Source organism: Alligator sinensis, unplaced genomic scaffold (assembly GCF_000455745.1).
Source record: "Alligator sinensis unplaced genomic scaffold, ASM45574v1 scaffold458_1, whole genome shotgun sequence".
Classification (NCBI taxonomy): Eukaryota; Metazoa; Chordata; order Crocodylia; family Alligatoridae; genus Alligator; species Alligator sinensis.
Genome location: NW_005841944.1, coordinates 2724818 through 2737894, shown reverse-complemented (window position 1 = coordinate 2737894; position 13077 = coordinate 2724818). Strand labels below are relative to the sequence as shown.

The 13077-nt window shown below is 40.3% G+C and overlaps 1 protein-coding gene across 1 annotated transcript in view; it reads left to right on the top strand.

Moving 5' to 3' along the window:
• The window catches only part of ANXA2 (annexin A2), a 58346-nt gene extending 50271 nt beyond the window's left edge, over positions 1-8075 (top strand). The window contains exon 14 of the mRNA XM_025199467.1: positions 8063-8075. Coding sequence (XP_025055252.1) covers positions 8063-8075 — 13 coding nt within the window. The remainder of the gene's footprint in view (positions 1-8062) is intronic.
• Positions 8076-13077: the final 5002 nt, after the last annotated feature.

Sequence of the window (13077 nt, the reverse complement as noted above, 5' to 3'; positions counted from 1 at the left end):
TGAACCTGTGTGGAGGAGAGGATTGAAGATCATCACATCCCTGTCCAGAGATATGCTTTTATGCTCTTTAACTTTACATAATCCTAGAAAATTGACTTGCCTAGCTAACTTTGGCTTGCCTTCATATATGCGAGACCAGTGGTATTGTATGCTTTCTTGTACTTCTGTAGATGGCAGTGCATTGCTTGGCTTTACCAAAGTTCTTATAAGCAAAAGGCCAAAGAAATGAACATTCCAAGGTCAAAGAGGTATTTGTGAAAGATTATACCTCTTTGTGTAACGTTTCTATTAAAATACAAATAAAACTGAATTTTTACTTTAAGAAAACTAGTTTCTGTCTTGCATACTTTGTTTTAAAGCAGAGTGAATGGTAGGTAGACTTTCAGCTCTCTCTCCCTACTGGCTCCATTCTCTTCCTTTTTCTTTTCCTATGGGGTTCATTTTTTGGTCTGGAATATCCCCTTTTTTCCTCCCAGTTTTCTGTTCTTTCTTCTGAGAAGTGAAGTTATGCATACATTCTCTTGATTAATCCAAAGAAGTATCAAGCAACACTTGCACCTCACTTGTGTTCTCTGTTTTATTCATGTGTTGGAGTATGTTAAAAAGCACGTGCATGTGATCACTGAGCAGTTTTCAGGAACCAACACTTATAAAAGTTACCTGTCTGTAAACATTATTCTTAGCTTACTCACGAACACCTTCTTGCCAGACCCCAACTGAACGTTATTTATAGTTAGATAAGAGGCAAGGGAGTTCTTATTCCTTATAATGAGACAGATTTAGAAACAGGAGCATTAACTTTTGCAAATGAGTTGTTCCCAGTTCCCAGTGAAAAAGCATAGCACTTTTCTTTTGCACTGGAATGGTGCAAGGTAGTGAATTTTAAAATAAAGAAAAGCACATTTTTTTCTATTAGGAAGTTCTTTTCCACTATATGTTGTCTCCCTGAAACTGCCGTTAGCATGAAGACTTCCTGCATGGAGCTAAGTTCAAAAGAGCCTTTTATGACATGTTTGCACACAACAGTTACACCTCCACAAGTGTGCCAGTACTGTTCAAGTGACATAACCCTATAGGGCGGATGAAACTATAACAAGATGAATTTGCTTGTATATGGGTATAGCTGTATTTCCCCCTGAGAAGGGGAAAATGCTAAATCAATGAAAAAACACGTTATAACCAGAGATTCAGATTTTCTGTTCGCCACAGAAAAATATGGATTTTCTCATTTTAAGGAGAAAAACACAGATTTTTCTCCTTTAACGAAGAAAAATGCAGGAAGCAGCAGGTTTCTCCTTGCAGGCTGGCAGGATTCCTGCCTGCAAGGGGCTGCGGGGAGCAGGAGGCACCACATGCATGTGCACACACACATGCACATGACAGCCAGGGAACATGGAGAACAGTTCCTACAGCTCCCTGCAGACAAGTCTGGGTGGGGGTGGGATAGAGGCCCTCATAGGGAGGGAGGGAGTTAGGCAGGGCTGGGGCTTGGAGCACTGCCCAGCCAGGGTGGTGCTTGGGGCTGGGGCCAGGGCCAGGGTGGAAATGCACAGATATGGGGCCTGGGCGGGGTGTGGGACAGCTGTGAGTGGCTCATCCGCTGTGTGGCAGGGGAGGCTGGCTCCCCACCACTGTACAAACTCCTGGGGCGGGCATGGCGCACACGTGCCCCCCAGATTTATATGTGGGCTGGGGACCTGGGTCTGCAGCCCTCTAATTCTCCCCCCACCCAAGCAGCACCCAAGCCCTGGCTGCCACCTTTTAGAGGCAGCAGTTTCTGTGGTCTGGGCAGAGCATAGAGCCCAGTTCCTACCTCCCCCATGAGTGGCACATCTGGAGTGGATAACTCTGCGCTGCCCCTCCCCCACCGCTGCCAGGCAGGCAAGGGGTGCCAGGCCATGGTGGTGGCACCAAGCCTGCCAGCCATGCTCTGCCCTGCCACACTGGGTCCCGCTCACTGGGTTGCGGAGGCCTCCAGGGGGAGGGCAGCAAGGCAGGGAGCCCCAAGACCGCAGCAGGCAGCCCGCATCCATCCCCTCTCCATGGGCTCTGTTCCAGCTGTGCTAGTAGCAGGGGAGGGGGGAGCTAGGCTCCACCACCTCCCATGGGCAGCAGCCAGGGCTTGGGCACTGCTGGGGGCGGGGGGTGAGGGGCGAAGGGCAGGGGGCTGAAGACCTGGGTCCCTGGCTCCATAGTCCTGGTAGCTGGGGCCCCTGTCTGCCAGCTGGGGTGGGGCAGAGGGCTGTGGGCCATGAGTGATGGGTACCAGCAGGGGTGGGGGAGTGGGGGCTGTGGGTTGGGGAGGGAAGGGCACTGGCAGGGCCAGGGAGCTGTGGGTTGAGTGTGAGCGAAATCAGCAGGCCAGGGAGGAGCATGGGTTGGGAATGAGGGGCAACGGCATGGTCAGGGCACTGGCATATCAGGGCTGCTCAGGGCCACAAAGCAGTGGTAGGGGGAGCAGCCGCAGCTGGACTTGCATCCTGGTGAGCTAAGGGGGCAGGGGGAGCTTTGATTTTCCATGATAAAAACCCTAAATCAAATGCCAAAATATATAGGTATTTGGAATTTATTATAGTGATTGTGAGGCACTGGTAGGTTTCCAAATTGCTTTAAAATGGTAAATATATCAATAATACCTCCTGTTCAACTGATACATACATATACATATAGTGGTATTTCATTTTAATTTCAGAAAAATGCAGATTTGGGGGTTTTTAATCAGTGCATGTGTGTGTGTGTTTTAATCAGAGAGTTTGTGACTTTTAAACAGAGAAAATCAGGATCCCAGCTTATAACTAACTTTATCCACACTAGGGGTTGTACTAATACAACTATGGGTGAAAAATCATGCAGAGTTATACAAAACTATTTAAACCTTGCACTGGGCCCCCACTCCACAATGAGTGGGATCACTGAATTTGGAGGTGCCCAAAAGACAGCAGGGGGTAACCTGTGTGTGCTTTACTGCAGGATCAGGGCCCTAGCCCATATGCCCTTTGGATGTTTTTATTTATATAGTCATTAATGGGGGGGGGGAGGCAGGTAATTTCCTCAGTTACCAAGTGTTATTCCTTTAGGAAATATTAGAACTGCCAACAAGTATCAGCTGATTTTCCTTAAGCATTACCTGACCTGTGGCCTCATATCAAAGACTAGTCTACTCCCTGGAGATAACATTTTTAAAATCAGCCTTTCTGAAACCTAGCAAGAAACAACACTGATAAGAAACAGACAGCCACCCATTTCATGTTGCTTGAAAATATGTTTTTCTCTTGCTGGTATACAGTTGTCTTTATATAGCCATGAATATTTTGGTGTGAAAATGCTGTCTACAGTTTACAAAATTGATCCACAATCTTAGTATCTAAATGCACAAATGTAATATTTGTCAGAAGCACTTCCAATTTAATGCTTGATGAAACTATGCCATTCACACCTGTTTACGGAAGCCCTTTTCCTTCTAGATTTGTACATTAAAGTACTTGCTGAGATAGCAAATCACTTTCTTAATGCAATTAGGTAAGTCATCTCTATAAACTTTGCTTGCTCAAATGTGGTCCCATAAAAGAAATCAGACGAGCAGACATTTTGCCAGTCGGTGGAATGAACAACTAGAATTTGATGGCCAGTATGCTCTGTCTCACTCCTATAGGACATTCAGAATTGCAGTTCTCTCTTTGGGATTGCCGTTTAAGTGGTTAATGAAATGCAACGTTAAATAAATCTATGCGATTTAGAAGGCCACTGCCATTTTTTCCTAAACATGGTGCAGAAAGCTGATTAGTTTTTTGTAAGAGTAAGAAATTACTTTTAAAAGGCTGAGAACTGGTTTTTCTACATATCGTTGTTTTAATGCAAGCTGCCTTTTTAAAATGTTTATTTTACAAGGTTTGTTTCTTTTTGTTGGGTTTTTTTTTTTTCTTTTTTTTTTGTTAGTGACACTTTCTTCAACACTTCGTAAGACAGACAAAAAAAAAAAAAGTACTGGTAAATCACAGTCCAGCTTAATTTTAGGCTACAAACACTTCAATTAAAATATTCATTTTTTGTCATTTCTAGTCTGATGAAAGTTAAAACATAGAAATGTTTGTTTAAAATCAGCTGCTCACAGACACCCAACTTTCTTATGCACATGTACTCTGACAAGGAGGGTCTCTGCCCACATGGACATATTGAAAGCTTCAGGAGAGTTGTTGCGTAGGAACAGGTTAGGCAAACTTAATCATTCTCAGACTGTCACACATGAGCGTATTAGCTATTTCACAACAGCAACTGAAATCTCTACCTCTTTGTCGCTCTCTGCATACATACATATCACCCTCACTCGAACAGCATCCGAGCGTCTGTCTACACTGATACGCAGGGTTTCCTCAACCAGCCCAAGCCACAGCAGCAGCCCCTCCCTGTCTATATGTGCCTTGTGCCTGCTATTCCTGAAAGAGAGCCCTGCAGTCTGCTTGTCCTTCCTCCTGTGATCAGCTGTACACTGGCAGTACAGAGAGAAAATGGGGGCAAACCTTACAAACAGGCGTGGTGGAATTGCTACTGGAAGATTTCCTGGACTTTGGGCCTCTGGTACCCAGGTGAGTTGAGGGCGGGGTAGCCTTGGTGGTAGTGGCAGCAGCTCCTTGCCCTTGGGGCTGGCCAGCCTGCTGCCAATGTTAAACATGGAGGCTCCATGTGTTGCCAGGTATGGCCTTGAAGGTAGCCTTAAATCAATCCCAAATTAGCAGCATTGATAAACTCCCAAGCATCTCACAAGCCACATTTATCACTGCAATGTCCCCATGCAGCAGAGAAATACTAATTATCTTACAAATGAAACTGTGGTTAAAGTGGTTTGTTCAGGAAAGAAATGCAAGGCCTGGCCAAGTATCAAACTCAGACCAGTTTCTGAGGACTAGACTGGACTTGGAAGCTACACACTTCTGTTTGTTTGTTATAAATACCTGTTTCTAAACCCCTGGTTATTTTAAAGAAAAGTAGACAATACTCCTCTAGGTATTTGACATTTTTAACAAGTGTAGGGTTTGCTTTACTGTGAGGGGCCAGGCTTTCCCTGCAAAGGGAGGAGAGCAACAAGCTCCGTCAAGTTAGCTCCTGATGTTTAATTTCTGCCTGCTACAGACAGAGATGATGACCCCACAGGAGAAGTCAGATAGAAGATGTTTTCTCCAGTTCATATGCAGGAGATCCAGAAAATTAACCTATTCCTTCTAGGGACAAATATTTGCACACAAATAATACCCTGAGAACCAGGGTGCAGTGTTTTCAGACCTAGGCCATGGCACATTAGCAGCCAAAAGAGCTTGATCAGAAATTGTTAGCTTGCTGCTTATTCAAGTTGGTTCTAGAGAGCAGAGTGAAACACTTGGGATGCATTTTTAGCAATTGTTCACAAGAGGGAGCTCAGAGAAAGCTTCAAGCCTTCCCTACATTTGAAAAAAAAATTGATCTCTGGTTTCTGCAAACATTTACACTTTCAGACTCAAATTTATTGTCAAAAATAGTTTTCACTTGCATGTTTTCTTGGAATGTAAAATGAGGTATGTTCATTGGAATATATATCTCATAAATTGATGACAGCTCTCTGACTCCGATGTGAATTACAAGCTTTAGAGTTTTAAACAAGCCTTTTCATTTTAAACATTTTACGACCATTCAAAAATTAAGGATTTCTGAATATACCTTTAAAGGACAAGTTAATGATGGCAATAGCTGCAAAAGAACCTTTCCTTTCCTTTTCATAGAACAGGAAATCTGGAAATATTGTTTGTCTTCTGCTTGCTGCAAAGCAGGTATTTTTTTTTTTTAATTCTTGCTTTCTCAGTAGGCAATTAAATATATCACCTTTTTGCTTTATCATATTAGCACTTGAGGGTTTAATTGCTAACAGTTGAACACCCTTTGCATTTCTACTATCTTTACTAATAATAAAACAATTAGAATAATTTATGTGCACATATGCTATTAGAGTGGCTTTGCTAAAGGAGCTATTTCCAATTATTCGTGGGCATTAGGGTTCTTTCCCTCCCCACTCACAGTGACATGTTTACACTCAGGGAACACTTTTAAATTTTTAATAGAGAGAAAGAATTCATTTAATTAGGTGAAGTGACTTGTTTATGTCCAGGTTGTACATTTTAGTGTCTTAATGAAGAAAAGAAGAGATGCATTGTTCGGGTTCTTTTTCAATGTGGCTTATTTAAGATAATTGTATGTAATGCTTAATAGGAAATTCATGTCTCCCAATTCAAGAAGGCTGATTGGAAAAAATAAGCACAGGTATGTTAATTGCAGAACAAAGCAAATTCCTTGTCAATTCCTGGTGCAATGGCTGTTGAATCATTTTGCCAAAAAACAGAGTTCTTTAGACAGGCTGTTTTTAAATCAGTTTATTTGTACAGTAAAAGTATAAAAGGGGGTCAGACCTCTAACAAACTTTCTGACCATATCGATAAAACTGTGAGTATTGCTGGAAAATTTCCTCTTTTTTAATAGCTTGTTGGGATATTTCATCCTTGAACTCTATTGCCAAAAGATGCTTTTCTCATTAAATACTGACCCTGTGGAACCATTTGTTTTCAAAGAGAAATAAATATTTAGGATCACTTCTTTCATTTGGTATTAAAAATGAAGCATGTAAAAATGTGTTCTGTTTATTTCTCAATATTTTGGAACGCACCAGGAATGAGATGCGATGAATCTCTTGGTAGAGACGTAGTGGATTTAATTTAAAAAAAAGTTTAGATGATAACATTGATGTTACTTCATAGACTTTACATGGTTGTTACAAAATAAAGCACAGTAAGTTTTATCTCATAATAGTAACTATCTATCTATATAGTTACCATATATACTATATAAATATTTTTTTTCTGCTTACTTGATGAGTAATGAAGCAATTAACATTATACGTTATGTTTAAAAAGAGGTATGTAAACCAGCCTGAGCAGCATTTCAGCCTTGGTGTGTTTTGCAGTTTTTACTTCCTACAGCTAAATCTGAACAGTTTGTCTCCACTGAAACTACTATTCCCTTGTGGACAAGAAGCTAACAAATAGGCTTTACATAAAATGTTGCACAGCAGTTCTGGACAATGCATAAATCTTGATATGACAAGTAGCAGTTCGCAGAATGATTGTTTTCAGATTGTTTGCTAACCTCTAGATTGCAAATATGCTCAAAAGCACATGCTGCTGCTATATCCTCTGTATGTAAAAATGAATCTATTTTGGGAAATCTTTAGGTGCAGGGACATCAGAGAGGACAAAAAATTTCTAATTAGTAGCTAAGTTAATATTAGATCTTTCTGTAGTCTTTGTTTGTTTGATAGGAAAAACTACCTCAACAGTTAGTTCTTGTTTTCTGATTGTGTTCAGACCTCAAATGCTAAACATTTCAAATGATAAGATCTCTCTTTCTGCTGCCTTTTCTCCATTTTAGGTTGTTATTTTAACAAGGGAATTGTGCTGCCCATGAGTTGTAGAGCTGCATAAATGACAAGTCTGAGGCAAGAGGAAAATTAAAACCTAACTAGGTGCGATTTTATCTCATTTTTATATTGCTTGTGCAGTAAAAGATAAATTGATGAAGAAAAGTAAGAGCAGATGTATCAGGAGAAAGTTTTTTCTGTTTCTATATTTGGTGATTATACTGTGTTTTAAATAGAAGTTATGGGAATTGAGGAGCCAAAAGGTTTGAAATAATGAACTGCAGAAAACTAACTGATGAAGTAACATTTTTCAGGGATGCCCCATGTGTACTGTCATATGAATGCACACAACCGAAAAAGAGTTGAGGGGGTTGTCTGATTATTTTTTTCTAAATCTGTACTTAGTGTATTATGGATAAATTCAGGTCAAAGCCATCAAACCTTGAGTTATCTAAATGGCCTGCAGAGAGATTTCTCTTGACTACAAAACAGAAATCAGATTAAAAAGGAACCAAGATCAAAAGCAGAATGTCTTTCAGAGATATCAGGAGGTAGTTTAATATTGGACGAAGAAATTTTGTGCGTATCATTAAAAAAAAAAAATGTCCAAAACAAACTACCAAACACCACAAAGGGCTAAAGAGGAGTATTTTTTTTTAATCCTGGCCATATTATATTCAGTAGGCACTAAAAGCTTGCTTGGTGCCATACAAATATTTGGGGTTGCTGGCCTGAGATGTTCATAAATCCTGGAAAGATCCAGATGGGGTTCCTCCAGGGTTTTTAAGTAGTTAATGCCTAATTATTTGAATGGTGTTCAAATACCTTAGAGAATCTGGGCCTTATAATGTTTGTTCGTAGCCTCATTTGCAATGGTTTACCTTAAAGTAAGATTTTAAAACTGATTTATTAAAATTGGATACTTGTTTATTGAAACTCAGAAGGAGATTTAATCGAAAACTTAAATGCAGAGTTTTTAAAACAAAACAAGAATTTCCACGCAGGGGTTTGGACCAGTTGAAGAAAACCCATACAAATCTGAGCACAGTTATGTCCCAGCTACCCCATTTTCTACTGTTTGTAATGCCCTTGATATTAATGGGAGTGGTTTCAGGACTAAGCTTGATTTATAAGCATTTAAGGATTGGACTCTTAATTAAACAGCTACAGAATAGAGCTGGTGATGTCAAAAAACAAGAGCAAATGCTAATGCTAATAGTTGGATAAAACAGAACAGCACTCTATAATTATATGTTGGCTCAAATGAAGAGCTCTTATTCTGTCCTATGAGCCGCATTGTCTTATTCAAACAATAGTTTCATTATTAGGTCACTTCTTTTTTTTTCCTGTATCACTGACTGGTTAAAGCCCTTCTTGCAACTAGTATGAATAATACATTGAGCAACCACATTGGCTATTCCTGATATTATTTTATATGACACTTAATAAACAAGAAAACAAATACTTTCCCCCACCTCTAGTTTTATGAATGTATTTCTAACAGACCGAAAATGCCCTGATCTAATTTAGAATGTCTATTTTGATTTTTAGTGGTGTACAAAGCTGAGTGAAAAATAAACAATACAGAAGGGAGTTACCAATGAAATATGGCTGGATCTGAGCAACACTCTCCCCCTCCACTGACAACAATTGATTTTATTTTGCTGTGTTTCCAGCTTGAAGTATTTACTTTTACAACATTTCTGTCCTTTCCCCCTCCCTCTATTGCATTCTTTTAATGTATGAATTAACCTTCATTTCTGGTAAATATTTACCAACTGAAAAATGGTTATGTACAACAGAATGCAGCTTTTTGGTCACTACTGTCTCTAAGCAGGACTACTCCTGTTGTCCTCTTGGGTCTCCGATCGCACATTTACTGCATGTTGTTAAATCTGTCCTATTGTACTTTATTATAACGCCGTCTCTGTTCATGCTTGCAATGGAAAACTTACCATGTTAGGAAATCTTTAACTAACATGATGCTAAACCTAACTTAATAATGAACACAGACAAATGGCACTTAAAACATGTCTGATGATAGTCAACAGATATGTAAAGATTCTGTTTACCCACTTTAGAGAAGACCACACACTGTGTTGATTTGTGCAAAAATATTACTAATAAAGGTAGGTAGTACACTAATCACTTCTAATTCGTTAGTATGAATTAGTAGAATGCATTCATTATTGGAATTCATTTGTATGGAGGTTGCTGGGGGGGTTATTAATAAAGAGACTAGGATTCAGGGTTCTTGGATTCTGTTTTCATAACATCAATGGCTGTCTATGTGACTTTGGACAAGTTGCTTAACTTGTGTATGCCTCAGTTTCCCCTTTTGAAAAATGAGGACCATCTTCAATATATAAAGCTTTCTGAGATTCTTAGATTTGAGGAATTAAATTAGAGTAAATTATGTTTATTGTTTTTAAAAAAATCACTTAATCCAGCTGGGATATTAGATTGTTTTATTGATTTTTTTTGGTTATAGCTCTTTCTCGCCTCAGTAATAAGTTTGCTCCAGTCCAGATCTGTAGTGCCTGGCAGCCATTTGCAGTGGTTATCTTTTTAATTTGAACTCTATATGTGAAATGAATCTTGTGACCATAGTCCAATTTCCAGTGAGTCGGGACTAGATGTTTTGAATACATGTAGATGCTTTTCTTGACTTGTCTTAGTTGTAATATGTTTTAAACAATTTGGGATCTTGCTTTTAAAAACTACCAGATGAGGTTGCACTGTTTGATTTCCATATTGACAGTCTTATCCAGAGACCAGTGACTAAATGGGCCTGTAGACTTCTTTCTTGCCTCTAAAGGGCGTCCTTCATGATTAGGGTATTAATAGAAAGCTTTCACTGTGGTAGAAGGACTCTTCTGCCTTTGCTCCTTCTGCTTCAGGCTGCTGTATTTCTTGGTTTCAACTGGGAATGTCCTGCATGATTTCCTGATCTTAACATATACCCAGTTCACACAAGCACAATACTTAATAATATTGATTGTTTGCTTTTTTATTGGGCACATAAAACAGGACTTTAAGATAATTGAAATATAGAGGTCCATGTACTGTAAATAAGGAATAACTTCTCTGAGGTCAGTAGGCTTACTTTGCTAGGATTTACTGCAAAGATGGAAAATTATACCAGCAGGAAAGTAATGTTATTGCTTATAAATTAGAATATATCTATATTAATAAACTTCACTGTGCTAGGAGGGCTCAGGACATGGTGAAATGTTAAAACCAATTGAAATATGATTTAAAATATCAAAAGAATATAATTCCTCAAAATTCAAGGGGAAAAAGCTAGCCTTGTTCTATTACAATAATATTACAGATTATTATTTATGAAAACTCATTTCATAAAATTCAAGGGGAAAAAGCTAGCCTTGTATATGTAAACACTTTTATCCCTCTCTCAGCTTCATTCCTGTTGGTGTTGATGATGAGGTTGATGCTCTGTATGTCTGAGTATCATGGCACAAACCAGGAAAGCGATATTGTATCCCGAAGTCCCCTGTGAGGCTGAAATTATGGAGAGTTAAAGTGGTGTAAATGGAACAGCTATGCAATGTCAAATGCACAAACCTTCTGCATTCACTACATGTACATAAGAAACCAGCATGCCTAGTGCAGGATACCTGGCATCATATTTTCCTCAGTAAATAATGATGATGAAAATAGACATATTAAAAAACCCAAATAGAGATATTCATTATATCACACCTTAGTAGTGAATAAGCTGTTAACCAGCTTCATTGTCACTGATGCGCTGTGTAATTGAAGACTGGGGAGCAGCAGATTGAATCCACCTTCTCTGGAGCCTCTGGATGGATCCAACATACTTGTGTCACTTTTCTTGCCAGCTGGCGCTCAGAGCAGGACACCTGCCTCTTTCAGCAGCAGGAGCCAGAGCTCACGCAGCCTTGATCACCAGTCAGTGCTCTCCCCAGGACAGTCTGTCTCAGCCTGCCAGACTCTGCCCCCTTCACCGAGAGCTCCCTCTGACCACTCTCCTCAGGGTCCCTCGGGTACACCAGCTGCCACCACTTCCCCACCGAGCATGCTCAACAGGGTCCCCTGAACTTCCCAGGATGGATGCATTTTGATAAGTTCCCTTCTCAGTCCAAGGGGGTTGCACAAGCAAATATAAAATGGATCCCACTTGGCAGTAATGGGGAGGGGTCTCTATTTCTTCTAGCTTGGGAAAATTCATGCAGGCACTAGTGTTGAAATGATACCATCTATATAAAACAATGAGCTCATCCTTCTAATTATAAGCAAAGGAAGTTAATATACAGTACTGGTGTTTTAAGTAACAAAAATTGTGATGCAAATAGAAATACAAACATACCAAAATGGGACTGTTCTTATGTTTGGACATTCCTGGGCATAGGCAGATTGGCCATCTTAAAGTAGTGGGCAGGCATGAAGTGTAACTGATTGTGTTTTTAATCTGTAATAAGTATGCATTTTGGATTAGAAATCATACATCCTTCACTTCTTAATAGATGTCCACTGTTTTAAATTATTTTGAATGGGCCACAATAATTATGGTGTATGTGTGTGTACATGTACATGTGCATGCACACTGTTTTTGCAATTAAACTGTAATTGTTCATTCTGTTTTATCTGGTCAAAACATACTTGAGCGCTTCCAGCACAGACTAAGAGTTTTTATACCTAATAGAAAGTCAATTTGAGATTTATTATTTTTTAAGTAATGATGATTTTGTTTTAATGAGTACATAAACTATTTGATACTCATATAAGTGTATATGCTAATTATATATTGTGTATTTATATTAAGTACAACTTGTAGAAGCAGATTGTGATTTGAAATTTCTGATGTCATTGTTAGTATGTGGCTAAAGAACGTAACAAGTATGAATAATATTTCAAATCTAGTCAGGTTGACATCAGGGAGGTGTTATTGACAGGTGTCTGAGCTGACTGCATTTTTACTGGACTTGAGTTTAATGTTAACATGGTCCTGATGTACTTGGTCATATGTGTATTATATAGATTTTAATTGGAGCAGTATTTCTAAAAGGAGGATAGGCGCCATGTACGGGGGGGCCCGAGGGCCCTGCCCCCACTTAGGAAGAGGGTAGGATGACCACCCATCCCTAATTGGGTGGGACAGTCCCAAATGGGAACATCAAGATCCCAGTCCCAGGCTACATGACTCCAGGACCGAATTTGTCCCAGATTCCTTGTATTGTGCAGGGATCTGGCTTTTCCATTCACCACAGAAAAATGTGGGAAATGGTGGGTTTCCACTTGCAGGCTGGCAGAGTTTCAGCTTGCAAGGGGCTGCAAGGAGCAGGACTCAGGGGGCACCAAGTGCATGTGTGCACATGCAGACATGCACTTGGCCAGGAATACAGCCCCAGGCAGCGGTGGAGAGCAGCTCCCCTAACTGCCTGCAGGTGAGTTGGGGGTGGGGGACAGATTGAGGCCCCTACAGTGAGGGAGGGAGTGGGACAGGGGTTGTGCCTGGGGGTGCTGCTCAGCCAGACTGGTGCATGGAGCCTGGGGCTGGGGTGGGGAGCAGGATAGACCCACGGGTGGCTCATCCAGGGGTGCGGGGAGGCAGCTGCCTGCCATTGTGTGCACTCCCGGGGTGTGGGGTATGGGACAGC